This window comes from Marmota flaviventris, chromosome 2 (assembly GCF_047511675.1).
Source record: "Marmota flaviventris isolate mMarFla1 chromosome 2, mMarFla1.hap1, whole genome shotgun sequence".
Classification (NCBI taxonomy): Eukaryota; Metazoa; Chordata; class Mammalia; order Rodentia; family Sciuridae; genus Marmota; species Marmota flaviventris.
Window position 1 is genome coordinate 79,432,249 of NC_092499.1, and position 12,104 is coordinate 79,444,352.

The 12,104-nt window shown below is 35.1% G+C and overlaps 1 protein-coding gene across 7 annotated transcripts in view; it reads left to right on the forward strand.

The window, feature by feature from the left end:
• The window catches only part of Txndc16 (thioredoxin domain containing 16), a 99,831-nt gene extending 95,964 nt beyond the window's left edge, over positions 1-3,867 (forward strand). For all 7 annotated transcript variants that reach the window (XM_071608045.1, XM_071608042.1, XM_027929847.2 and 4 more), the window contains one exon: positions 1,799-3,867. In XM_071608045.1, the coding sequence (XP_071464146.1) occupies positions 1,799-2,064 (266 nt within the window). In that variant the 3' untranslated portion in view covers positions 2,065-3,867. The remainder of the gene's footprint in view (positions 1-1,798) is intronic.
• Positions 3,868-12,104: the final 8,237 nt, after the last annotated feature.

Sequence of the window (12,104 nt, forward strand, 5' to 3'; positions counted from 1 at the left end):
AAATCTCTCTTTTCTCTTGAATTTTAATTCTTGGAGTCTATGTTGCTCCTATAGATTGCCAATATCTTCAAAAATGATTTTTGTAATTTATCCAACTTAAAAAAAATCCTTACCATGGAAGCACTGACCTACCCAAGCCTAAGTCCTTCTTGCTGCTTTTATGAAGCTTAAAATTGTTGATTTCACAGATACTTCTGGTATAGCTTTTTCATATAAATGCCAGTTTTTTCTATAACTATGGGCAAAAATTTGTGGTTTTATAGAAAAAGGACACTTTAAAATAGTACAGTATTATCATATAAAACTCTAGTTTTAAGTATTTTAAGAAGGTGTATCTTGAACTAACTATCTCTCAGTTTCTCCGTCCACATTTGTTGTTCTTGCTTTTGTTAATCAGGTGGGTCTACCCTTTTGGTTGTGGTGTACATGGCTTTTACACTGTAATAGGTAAATTACTTCATAGAAAATTACTGTTGGCATAAAAGTCATAGTCAGTATTTATTACGCATGTGCACTTTTCCCGGCATGATAACATTTCAGTGATTGTCTGATTTAGTCTCCTTATAACCCCAGAGTTCTGGTTCTGGATATTGTCATTATACATTTTTTTCCAGATTAAGAAAATAGAGGTTAGTAGTAACTTGTCAATGGTAATTGAACCAATAATTATCAGAGTAGGGATTCAAACCAAACAGGCTAACTTCATAGCTTCTACTGTTAATCAAATTGCCTAATGAATTGAATGCATAATTGTGCTTATTTTATTGAATCTTCAAGTATCCATATAATTAAAATCATCTGTGTAGTCATCAATATCTCCGTAGATATTCTACCAAATCTATACACATAAATATCTGAGAAAAGCAGTTTGGCATAATGAAGTAATATTCTAGTAAATACCATTATTTTATATTTAACTTGAATAATTATAATAATAGCTAACAAAAATGCATTTTATTAATTATTTCATCTAACTATCACAAAAAGCCTGAGGTAGGTATTACCTACAAAAATCTGTCTGTTAAATGGAGAAAAGTTAATTTCTCATATGTTATCAGCTTTAAGTAGTTTTCCTTTTCTAATGACCAATATTTTAAAATAATGTTAAGATTCACTTCCATGAAGCTCATCTGAAAGAAATAATCCAGTAATTGTCTACACATAGTATAGTCAACTCTATAGCAATTTTAAATTATTCCTATCTATAATTATTTTTGTAAAATACACTTTTCATGAAGTGTATGGAAAGGATCTTAATCAAAACCTGTAGGAACAGAATATCCTTTATCTTGTTTTGGTGAATCTGCATAAGATATAAGGCAACACTTATATCAATACAATAATAATATCTAAATATATATGTTCCAAATGTTTTTCTGGAATGACTCATGAGAAATAGTTACGATATTTGGAGATTGAGATTGGAGTTAGGAGGGAAGTAGGAGACTTCATTGTAGTTTGAATCTGTGTGTACATAATCTTATTACATATATTGCTATTTTTGAAACCCCAACAAGGATTAATTAGCAGTAAGATTATGAACCTTTTTTCCCCATTAACGTTTATCGCTATATAGAAAATAATGGCTTGTAAATATAATGTAAAATAAGACATTAGCTAGTGATAAATATATCAAATTTCCTAATCACAATGGTATTAGAAATACCAAGCTAAGTAAACTAATAAAGCCTTCATGCCTACAAATATATTTTTTCATATTTTTCTAGTATATTCATGTGATGATTTTATAGATGATTTTATAGTTAGTCATTAACCCTTGGCTGTGTCTTTCTTCCAGCAATTTTATCTGCTCAGGAATGGAAACCCCCTCTTCCAGCTTATGATTTTCTAAGTATGATGGATGCTGCAACAGCTCCACATCCCTCTAGGAAAGAGCCTGAGTATACGAAAGAAACAGATGTGCCAGAGAATGACAAGGAACAGCACGAAGACAAGTCTGCCATCAGAAAAGAGCCCATTGAAACACTGAGAATAAAGCACTGGAATAAAAGTAACTGGTTTAAAGAAACAGAGAAATCCCTTAAGAATGATAAAGAGTTATGATGCTCAAAAGTAAGCTAATTTGATAGGGCTGTCATTTCCAAAGTCTTTTTAGCTTCTTTGAGAGACTTGAGAATTTATTTAATTAAGGAATGATATTAAATCATGTCAAATAGACCAGTGCCATCTAGTAGAATTTTAATGCAAGCCACACGTAAAATTTTCTAGTAGCTACATTTTATATATGTATATATTATTTTTTAGTTATATATGGACACAATATCTTTATTTTGTTTATTTATTTTTATGTGGTGCTGAGGATCAAACCCAGTGCCTCACATGTGCAAGGTAAGTGCTCTGCCACTGAGCCACAACTCCCACCCTAGTAGTTATACTTTTTAAAAACTAAAATTGTTTTAAAAATGTCTTTCACCCAGTAAGAATACCTAAAATAGCTCAATTAATATAAAAATCATTGATAGATTTACTTTTTTTTCTTTTTTAACCAAGTTTTCAGAATGCAGCATGTATTTTACACTTAACTGCTATTTCACTATGGAGTAGCCTGTGTTTCAGGTGCTCATTAGCCACATGTGGTGGGTGACTATTATATTGAACAGCTCAGTATTGGACAAAAACTAGTATAAGCAATTTAACTTAGCTTTACCCATGGTATATTTTGGGATTAAAATTAAAATGCGACACTAGTTTAATCACAGCTCCTCCGTGGAGTGATATATCATGTTGTTAAAATCAGTGTTTCTCAACCAGGATACTCTCCCACCCCAGGGGACATTTGGCAATGGCTAGAGACAATTTTGAAGTCATACTTAGGGATGGTACTGGCATGTAGCGGGTAGAGATCAGGAATGCTCTTTAATATCCTACATTGGGCAGCACCCCCCTCAAACAATTATCCTGCCCCAAATGTCAGTAGTATCAGGGATGAATAACTAACTAACCTATGGCAGAATGGACTTCCACATTTTCTGAATCCTCTCAATTATGTTTAAAAAAATGTGGATATTAAAGATAAGTATTAGGTGGTCTTAATTGTTATCTAGATACATCCTTATAAATTTATTTTTATTTTTTCATAAAGTAATAAGGTAAACTCACAAAAGACTCAAAATTGTGTGTGTGTGTGTATGTGTGTGTGTGTGTGTGTGTGTGTATGTATTTAGCACTATAAGCTACAGATATAAGTTTTCTGGAATTCAACATATTGCTGTCTCCTCACAAAAGGAGAAGCTCCCTATCTGAGCCATGTCTGAAATCTACTACCCTTGGACAAATCAGTTGATCTCCCTGGGCCATAGAGCCTTGTCTTTATAATGAGAGGGCAGGATTGGCCAAAAAATTATTTTTTCCTTTCACATCACTTACTGTTGGGCTGATTGTTTGCAGCAGCTGTCTCGTTGCTCTCCATTTTGCAAGACATTGGTTGAAAACCTCCAACCTGGTGACCTACTGTATTTAGAGTATCTCATTTTAAAGATTTTCTCCATGTGTGGCATGCTCAGAACAACTGAATAATTGGAATTTTACAATTAAATTTTAATAAATCTGTATCTTTCACTGTACTATTTGCCATTTTCAGCAACCCCTTAGTTTACTTCCTATAGCATGGGGTGCCTTACTAGTTTGGTTTCATTCTTATATACTTTTCTAATGTGGGAGATGTCAAGAGTGAACTCCAATATTGTTTTTAGTAATTAAACATCATTCTTTATTTAAAAATGCTAATTATCTACAAGCACATAGAAACATGAAATTGATTTATCATTGTATCATAACCAGTGATTTGGATACACATTAATATATTTTTTTTTACAATTTTAAATAAAGTATCTGGATTTCAGACCACCTTTCAAAGCTTTCTTTGACCTCCATATGCCCTTTATTGGGCCACCTACTTTGTATCAGTTGCATGTCTTTGGTTCCAAGCAATAGAAATTCAACTTTGGCTAACTTAAGCAAAATGGGAATGTGAGTAATATACAGAATTAGAAGAAAAATCAAACCAGTCTTTGAAAAGACAGGAATCAAGGCTGGTATTGGTCAGGACTAAGAGCTCACCTGGTATCTTCTGAATCAGCTCCATCTGGTATCTTCTGTGACTCAGGAAAGTCAATGAGTCCAGTCCCTCAATTAGAGAAAGACAAGACTCTTGTATCAGCAGCCCTTACAAGACCTCCAATGCAAAAGAGGAAAATCTCACCAAAGAATTCTCAGTTCTGTTCACCAGAAAAAGGGGAATAAGTGTAAAGAGGGGAAAACACCCTCTCAAGACACGACCGTGCTTCTGACCTTTGTATCTTTTGGGGATCTTTTTGCCATACTTTTCACCAATTTTTGAGGTCTCTGGAAACCCTCTCTGTACCCCAAGTGGTTTCAGTTTCCCTTTGTGTTCCCCTAGTCCTCTAATAGAGCTGGGGCCAGTGCTTATGAACATTCTTCATGATATTCATCTCTCAGGGGTCAGATTCTTTCACCCTGTCCTGCCTCACCTGTGCTACAAGGTTAACATTTTTCATCCACTGCCTTTGGCCCTTGTGATGATGTATCATGAGGGCTGTTTTTCAGAATTCTTGGCCTTCATCACTCAAACCTATGCTTCTGTTAAAAACTAAATGTGTAAGCTGAACAACATTAGTTTACAGAGCAGTGTCTGTCTTTAGTAATAAGAAGTAATCAAATAGGCACAGCTTGAAACTTGTGTTTCCACCTAAGGTTTAGTAAGCTGCAAGATAATGTTACTATCATCCTAACAGAGAGAAAAAATTCATAACACATCAGAGAAAATAGTTCAATGAGTGACAAGCCCCTTCAAAGAGCAACAGGACGCATGAACTCTTGTCTTTGGGAGAGAATAGGGTGCTGCCACTGAAGCAAGTAAGAAATTCTAAAATACTTAGGAGAATCTAAGATATTTCTCCAACTTGCAGGTAATTTTGACAGAGATTGATGAATCAGAAACAAAGGATTTTAATTATTCTCACCAACAACATTAATCATAATGTCAGCATTTGTGTTGGCTTCCTGACCCCAATTTCACAGTGTGATGAAAAGAGAACCAGTGATACCTGAATGCATGGTGGGTTGCATTGCAAGGAAGATGCCCTAAGCTTACGGAGCCTAAATATTTAATAGTGGGTGTTTAGCATGCCCGCCCTTTGCTCTGGAGAGAAATAGCATTATTATGCTGGGCACTAATCACTGTCTCTTAGAGGGAGATGCTGTCTTTATCTTCCCAGTCTATTTAATACAGATATCCCTGAAGTTAGTTCAGAACAAAGGCAGGCAGAGCCTCCACTTGCATATAGTGCAGACCCATGAAAGACCCATGGAGAACTATCTTCTGAGAGAAATTATTGAAGTATTAAAGAATTTTCTAAAAAAATGTGTAAAAGATGTTAGTTGAGAATATGTGAGGCACCCTTTCATGAGAGTAGCTCATGTTCACTGAGGACCTACTTTCTATAAACCTTCATGGGGTGCTAATGAAAAATATTGGGGCAGAAGACCAATGGGAATGGACCTTTTGGTGATGCAGGCAAGGAGCAGGAGATTGATCAAATATCTGGGTGACAGGTATGAAATAGTGCCCATTTCCTCTGACCTCTCTCTTATGCAAAGCTGAAGCCACCAGTCACTGGCAAACCTCCCTATCCTAACTGCCAAGCAAAGATTAACAGCTTCTCCCCACCCCCCAAGGAAAGGCAGAAAATCAAAGCAGAGATAGAGATACACTATCTCTAGAAGTAGTGCAGGAAAATCTGTACAGGGACTCCAAAACCTGTATATATTATTACAAATTATGATAATACAGTGACAGATCTCAAGAGGGAAGTGATACTGAATAATTATGATTTGAGGACTATATAAATAGCAGTATAAGGTAAGTCTCACTAAGACATGAAGGATGAGATAGTTCAACCCCACTCTGGATCAGAAGAAAGAACATTTGAGATACAGAATGTGTCTAAGAGACTTGGGAAAGATTTTGGTTTATTTGAAGAATACCAATGTATCTGGCATCCAGTGGCAAGAGGGGAAGAGAAGGCTATAGAACTAGGAAGAGGCAAAATTATGCAGGGTTTTGGAACCATGGACGGCGAAGCAACTTGAATATTATTTTAAGGGCATCAAGCAGCAGGGAAGTGGAGGTTTTCAAGATGGTGGAATAGAGAAGTTCACTTTCCTGGATTTCTGTGGTGTAAAACTAAGAAAGCATATAGGCATCTTCTCAGCAAGGTGGGTGAACAATAAACAGGGTGGGGGAATTTAATACTGGACATTCAAAGCAGATCCGGGAATCAGGAGGTTTGGACCAGCAATTGCTGGGCCCTGGAGGTGCACTGATTTGAGATCTCCAGACCAATTGGTATTCAGTGAAGATGCCTTGGTTAGACCCCACCTCCAGGAGTTCCATCTATGGAATTACCTCCCTCACCCCAGCAACCCCACCCTGAGGATTGAGTAAGCATCACACTCCATACAACCCCACCTAACACTGCTGAGAAGGAAAGCTGAGAATCTTTTGAACTCCACAAAAAAATTTTTTAAACTTTTCATTGAAATCTTTTTTTTTTCTGTTTTCTTTTCTCTGTTACCTTAATGATTCATGAACATTCATACATATTCATATGAATCTTTCTCATATCTAGCATTTTTGAAGCCAGTTATTTTTCATGAATCACTTTTTTGAGGACTATAGGATGTTTTATTACTATATTTCCATTTTGTTTTGTATTCTTTTATTTAATTTATTAATTTTTTTTGTAGTTGGGGAGAATGCTTTTGTTTATTTTTATGTGGTATCCAACCCAATGCTTCACACATGCTAGGCAAAGTGCTCTGCCACTGAGTTACAGCCCCAGCCCTTATTTTTTTAATTTTTTAAAATTCTTACTTTATATATAGCTTTTTCTGTCACTTATCTGTTTCTCTTGATTCTCTTTTCCTCAGCTAACAGACAATCTCTATTGTTCTCTCACTCTTCCTTTAATTTTTTTTTTTACTTCTAATCTTCCCTCCTTCTCCTCAAAATCATCACATCCTATAGCACTTCTTTTCTCTCCCTGTCCATCATTCAACATTGTAAACCATTTTGCAAACTTATTGATATTATTGTAGGCAATAACTACTCATATCATTCCGGTTTATTGTGACAATTAACATTGTAGACATCATAGCAGGAACTATTTAGTTTAATGCTTTATATTGTTTGTATTGGTTGTTGTAATTATTTGTGTCCCCTTAAACAGTGAGGTATTAGAAACCTTCAGGACACTCACTACAGGTCCACAGGGTAGAAATTCTACTGCCTCAGATCTATAGTGTTAGATGGGTAGACACACAAACAACATGAAAAAGCAAGGAAACAAATTGCCCCAAACAAACCAAGATACTTTAATAACAGAATCCATCACCACCACAATGGAAGAAGTGTCACAGAAGGAATTTAGAGTGTACATAGTTAAACTGATCTGTGAGGTAAAGAGTGAAATCAGAATACAGGAAATTAAAGATCACTCTGAGATAAGAGAGATTCTGAAATAAATCAAGGAGAAATTCTCAAAGGAATCAATAAATTAAAAATTCAATGGAAAGCATCACCAACATACTGGATCACTTGGAAGACAGAGTTTCAGGCAATGAAGACAAAATATATAATCTTGAAAATAAAGTTGACCATGGAGAAAAGATGTAAGAGATCATGAACAGAACTTCCAAGAAATATGGTATAACCTGAAAAGACCAAATTTAAGATTTATTGGGATAGATGAAGGCTCAGAGATACAAACCAAAGGAATGCACAATCTTTCAATGAAATATTGGAAAATTCCCCAAACCTAAAGAATAAAATGGAAAGTCAAACACAGGAGGCTTACAGGGCCCCAAATATATAAAATTACAACATACCCACACCAAGGCACATTATTATGAAAATACCTGACATACAGAGCAAGAACAGAATTTTAAAGCCTTTCATAGAAAAATGACAGGTTACATTTAAATGGAAGCCAATCTGAATCTTAGCTAATTTCTCAACCCAAACTCTCAAAGCCAGGAGATCTTGATTAATGTATACCAAACTCTAAAAGAAAATGGAGGCCAGCCAAGAATGCTACCAAGCAAAATTAAGCTTCAGAATTGATGATGAAATAATAACCTTCCATTATAAACAAAAGTGAAAAGAATTCACAACTAGAAAGCCTGCACACAAAACATACTCAATAAAATATTTCATGAAGAAGAAATGAAAAAATCAGCAAATAATAATCAAAGGAGAACTACACTAGAACAATAGTCAAAGGAGACCTAATTCAAATTGAAAACCAGAAATAAATCAAAATTATAGAATAAAAATTATTTCTCAATAATAACATTGAATGTAAATGGCTTAATCTCATCAATCAAAAGACATAGACTGGAAGGTTGGATTAAAAAACAAGACCCAACAATATGCTGTCTCCAAAAGACTCACCTCATAGGCAAAGACATCCACAATTCAAAGATGAGAAAAATCATCATTCACATGGATCTCATAAAGAAGTATGGGTTTCTATCCTCATATAAGATAAAGTGGACTTCAAGCTAAAGTTAATCAGAAGGGACAAAGAAGGACATTTCATACTGCATAAGGGAATTTTATATCAACAATACATAGGCAAATATCATGATGGACACTACTGAAATATAAATGATAATGACAAACTATTTTGAAAATTTATACTCTAATAAAATAAGAATCTTGAAGATATTGACAAATTTCTAGAGACATATGACCTACTCAAATTGAATCAGAGGACATATAAAATTCACATAGATCAATTTCAAATAATGAACTTGAAGACACCATGAAAAGCCTATGAAAAAATAAAAGCCCAGGACCAGATGGTTTCTCAACCAAGTTCTACAGACCTTCAAGGAAAGAAAATTTCATACCAATATCCCTGATGAACATATATGCAAAATTTCTTAATAAAATACTGGCAAATCACATAAAAAACATACTAGAAAAATTGTGCACTATGATCAAGTGTGGTTTATGACAGGGATGCAAGGTTGGTTCAACACATGGAAATCAATAAATGTAATACATCACATCCACAGACTTAAAGACACGAATTACATGATTATCTCAATAGATGCAGGAAATGCATTTTGACAAAATACAGCATCAGTTCACGGTCAAAACACTAGAAAAACTAGGGATAGTAGAACATACCTCATCATTGTAAAAGCTATGTATGCTAAACCCAAGGCCAGTGTCATTCTAAATGGAGAATAATCCCCTCTAAAATTTGGAACAAGACAGGGATGCCCTCTTTTACCATTTCTATTCAACATAATACTGAAAACCCTAGCAGAGCAATTAGAAGAAAGAAATTAAAGGGATACAAATAGAAAACGAAGAAATCAAACTATCCGTATTTGCTAAGGACATGGTTTTATATTTAGAAGACCCAAAAAATTCCACCAGAAAACTTCTAGCACTCATAAATGAGTTCAGCAAAGTAGCAGGACATAAAATTAACAGCCATAAATTAATTGTGTTCCTATACAACGGTGATGAATAAATTGAAAAAAAATTAGGAAAACTATTGCATTCACAGTAGCCTCAAAAAAATAAAATGTTTAGATTGGAAATCAATCTAACAAAAGAGATGTAAGACCTCTACAATGAAAACTACAGAACACTAAAGAAAGAAATTGAAGAAGACCTTAGAAGATGGAAAAATCTCCCATATTCTTGGATAGGCAGAATTAATATTGTCAAAATGGTCGTACTACCAAAAGTGCTATACAGATTTAATGCAATTCCTATTAAAATTCCAATGACATTCTTCATAGAAATAGAAAAGGCAGACAGGAAATTCATTTGGAAAAATGAGAGGTGCAGATGCAAATAAAAACTACACTATGATTTCATCTCACTCTAGTCAGAATGAGAATTATCAAGACTACAAGCAACAATAAGTATTGGTGAGGATGTAAGGAAAAAGGTACACCTATTCATTGCTGGTGGAACTGCAAATTGGTACAACCACTATGGAAAGTAAGGATATTCCTTAGAAAATTTGGCATGGAACCACTGTTTGACCCAGCTATCCCACTTCTTGGTCTATACCCAAAGGACTTAAAATCTGCATACTACCATGACACAGCCACATCAGTGTTTATAGCAGCTCAATTCATAATAGCTAAACTGTGAAACCAACTTAGATGCCTTTCAGTAGATGAAGGGATAAAGAAACACAATGGAATATTACTCAAGTCTTAAAGAAGAATGAAATTATGGCATTTGCAGATAAATGAATGGAGCTGGAGAATATGATGCTAAGCAAAATAAGGTAATTTCAAAAAACCAAAGACCAAATGTTTTTTTCTGATATGTGGATGCTGATCCATAATGGGGTGGCGGTGGAGGGTGGTAGAGAGCAAGGGAAGAATGGAGGAACTTTGGATTGGATGGAGGGAGTGAAGGAGGGGAAGGATATGGAAAAGATGGTGGAATGAGATGAATTCAAAACACTTAACACCAAAAACACCCAAATAACCCAAGCAATAAAAGGACAAAGAAACTGAACAGACGCTTCACAGAAGAAATAAGATTGGTCAACAAATATATGAAAAAGTGTTCAACATCACTAGAAATGAGAGAATTGCAAAATAAAACTACACTGACCCTGGGCTAGGAATATAGCTTAGTTGGTAGAGTGCTTATCTCACATGCACAAGGCCCTGAGTTCAATCCCCAGCACCCAGCATCACACACACACACACATACACCCCCCCCCCACACACACACACAAATACATTGACATTTCATCTCACTCCAGTCAGAATGGCAATTATCAAGAATACAAGAAACATAGATATTCACAAGGGGAAAAAGGTATACTCATACACTGCTGGTGGGACTGCAAATTGGTGCGACCACTTTGGAAATCAGTATGGAGATTCCTTAGAAAGCTTGGAATGGAACCACCATTTAGTCCAGATATTCCACTCCTCAGCATATATCCAAAGGACTTAAAATCTGCAAACTATAGAGTCACAGTCTCATCAATGTTCATAGCAGCTGAATTCCCAATAACTAAGCTACGGAACCAACCTAGGTGCCCTTCAACAGATGGATAAAGAAAATGTGGTACATATACACAATGGAATATTACTCAGCCTTAAAGAAGAATGAAATTATGGCATTTGCTGGTAAATGAAAGGAATTGGAGGCTATCATGCTAATTGAAATAAGCCCAATCCCAAAAAATCAATGGTCAAATGTTCTCTTTGACATGTGAATTCTAAAACACATAAGTGGGGAGGAGGTAAGAATAGAAGTTCATTTGGTTATACAAAGGGGAATGAAGGGTAGGTAGAGGGGATGGGAGTAGGAAAGACGTAGAATGAATTGGACATTATTTTCCTGTGTTCATATATGAATACATGACCAGTGTAACTCCACATTAGGTACAACAGAAAGAATGGGAAGTTATATTCCATGTATGTATAATATTTCAAAAAACAGTCTACTGTCATATATAACTACAAAGAATAAATTTAAAGTTAAAAAAAGTAGCAGAGTAATATAATGGACTGTAAAATTTTAAAAGAATAATTGGCATAAGGTGTGGTCATAGAGATGAAAGAAGATAGATTTGAGCCATATTTTGTAGGTTTAACCTATAGACCTTGCTGTTGGACTGGATGTAGGTGGAAGGGAAAGGGAGAAGTCATACGTGACTTTCCAATATTAGCAACTGATTATTATAGTAATTCTGTTAGTAATATTATATTAGTAACTTATGTTAGTAACTGAAAGAATGTGATGCCATTTACTGAACTGGGGAATAGGGAACATGGAGTGATGCTGAGTCAAAAGTTCCAATTTGTCTGTACTAAGATTGAAAAACCCAGGTGATCTCAGATGAACAGTTGGATACTTGCTGTTAAGGGATGCCCTCACTGGAAAGATACTTGGAACCGGACTTAGGGTTATTGGTTTTCAAACCTGTTACTGAAAACAATTTAAAATGTTATTTTTTTAAAGCTTTCTCAAAAGGATTGAGGGTCTAACAAGAGACCAAAAA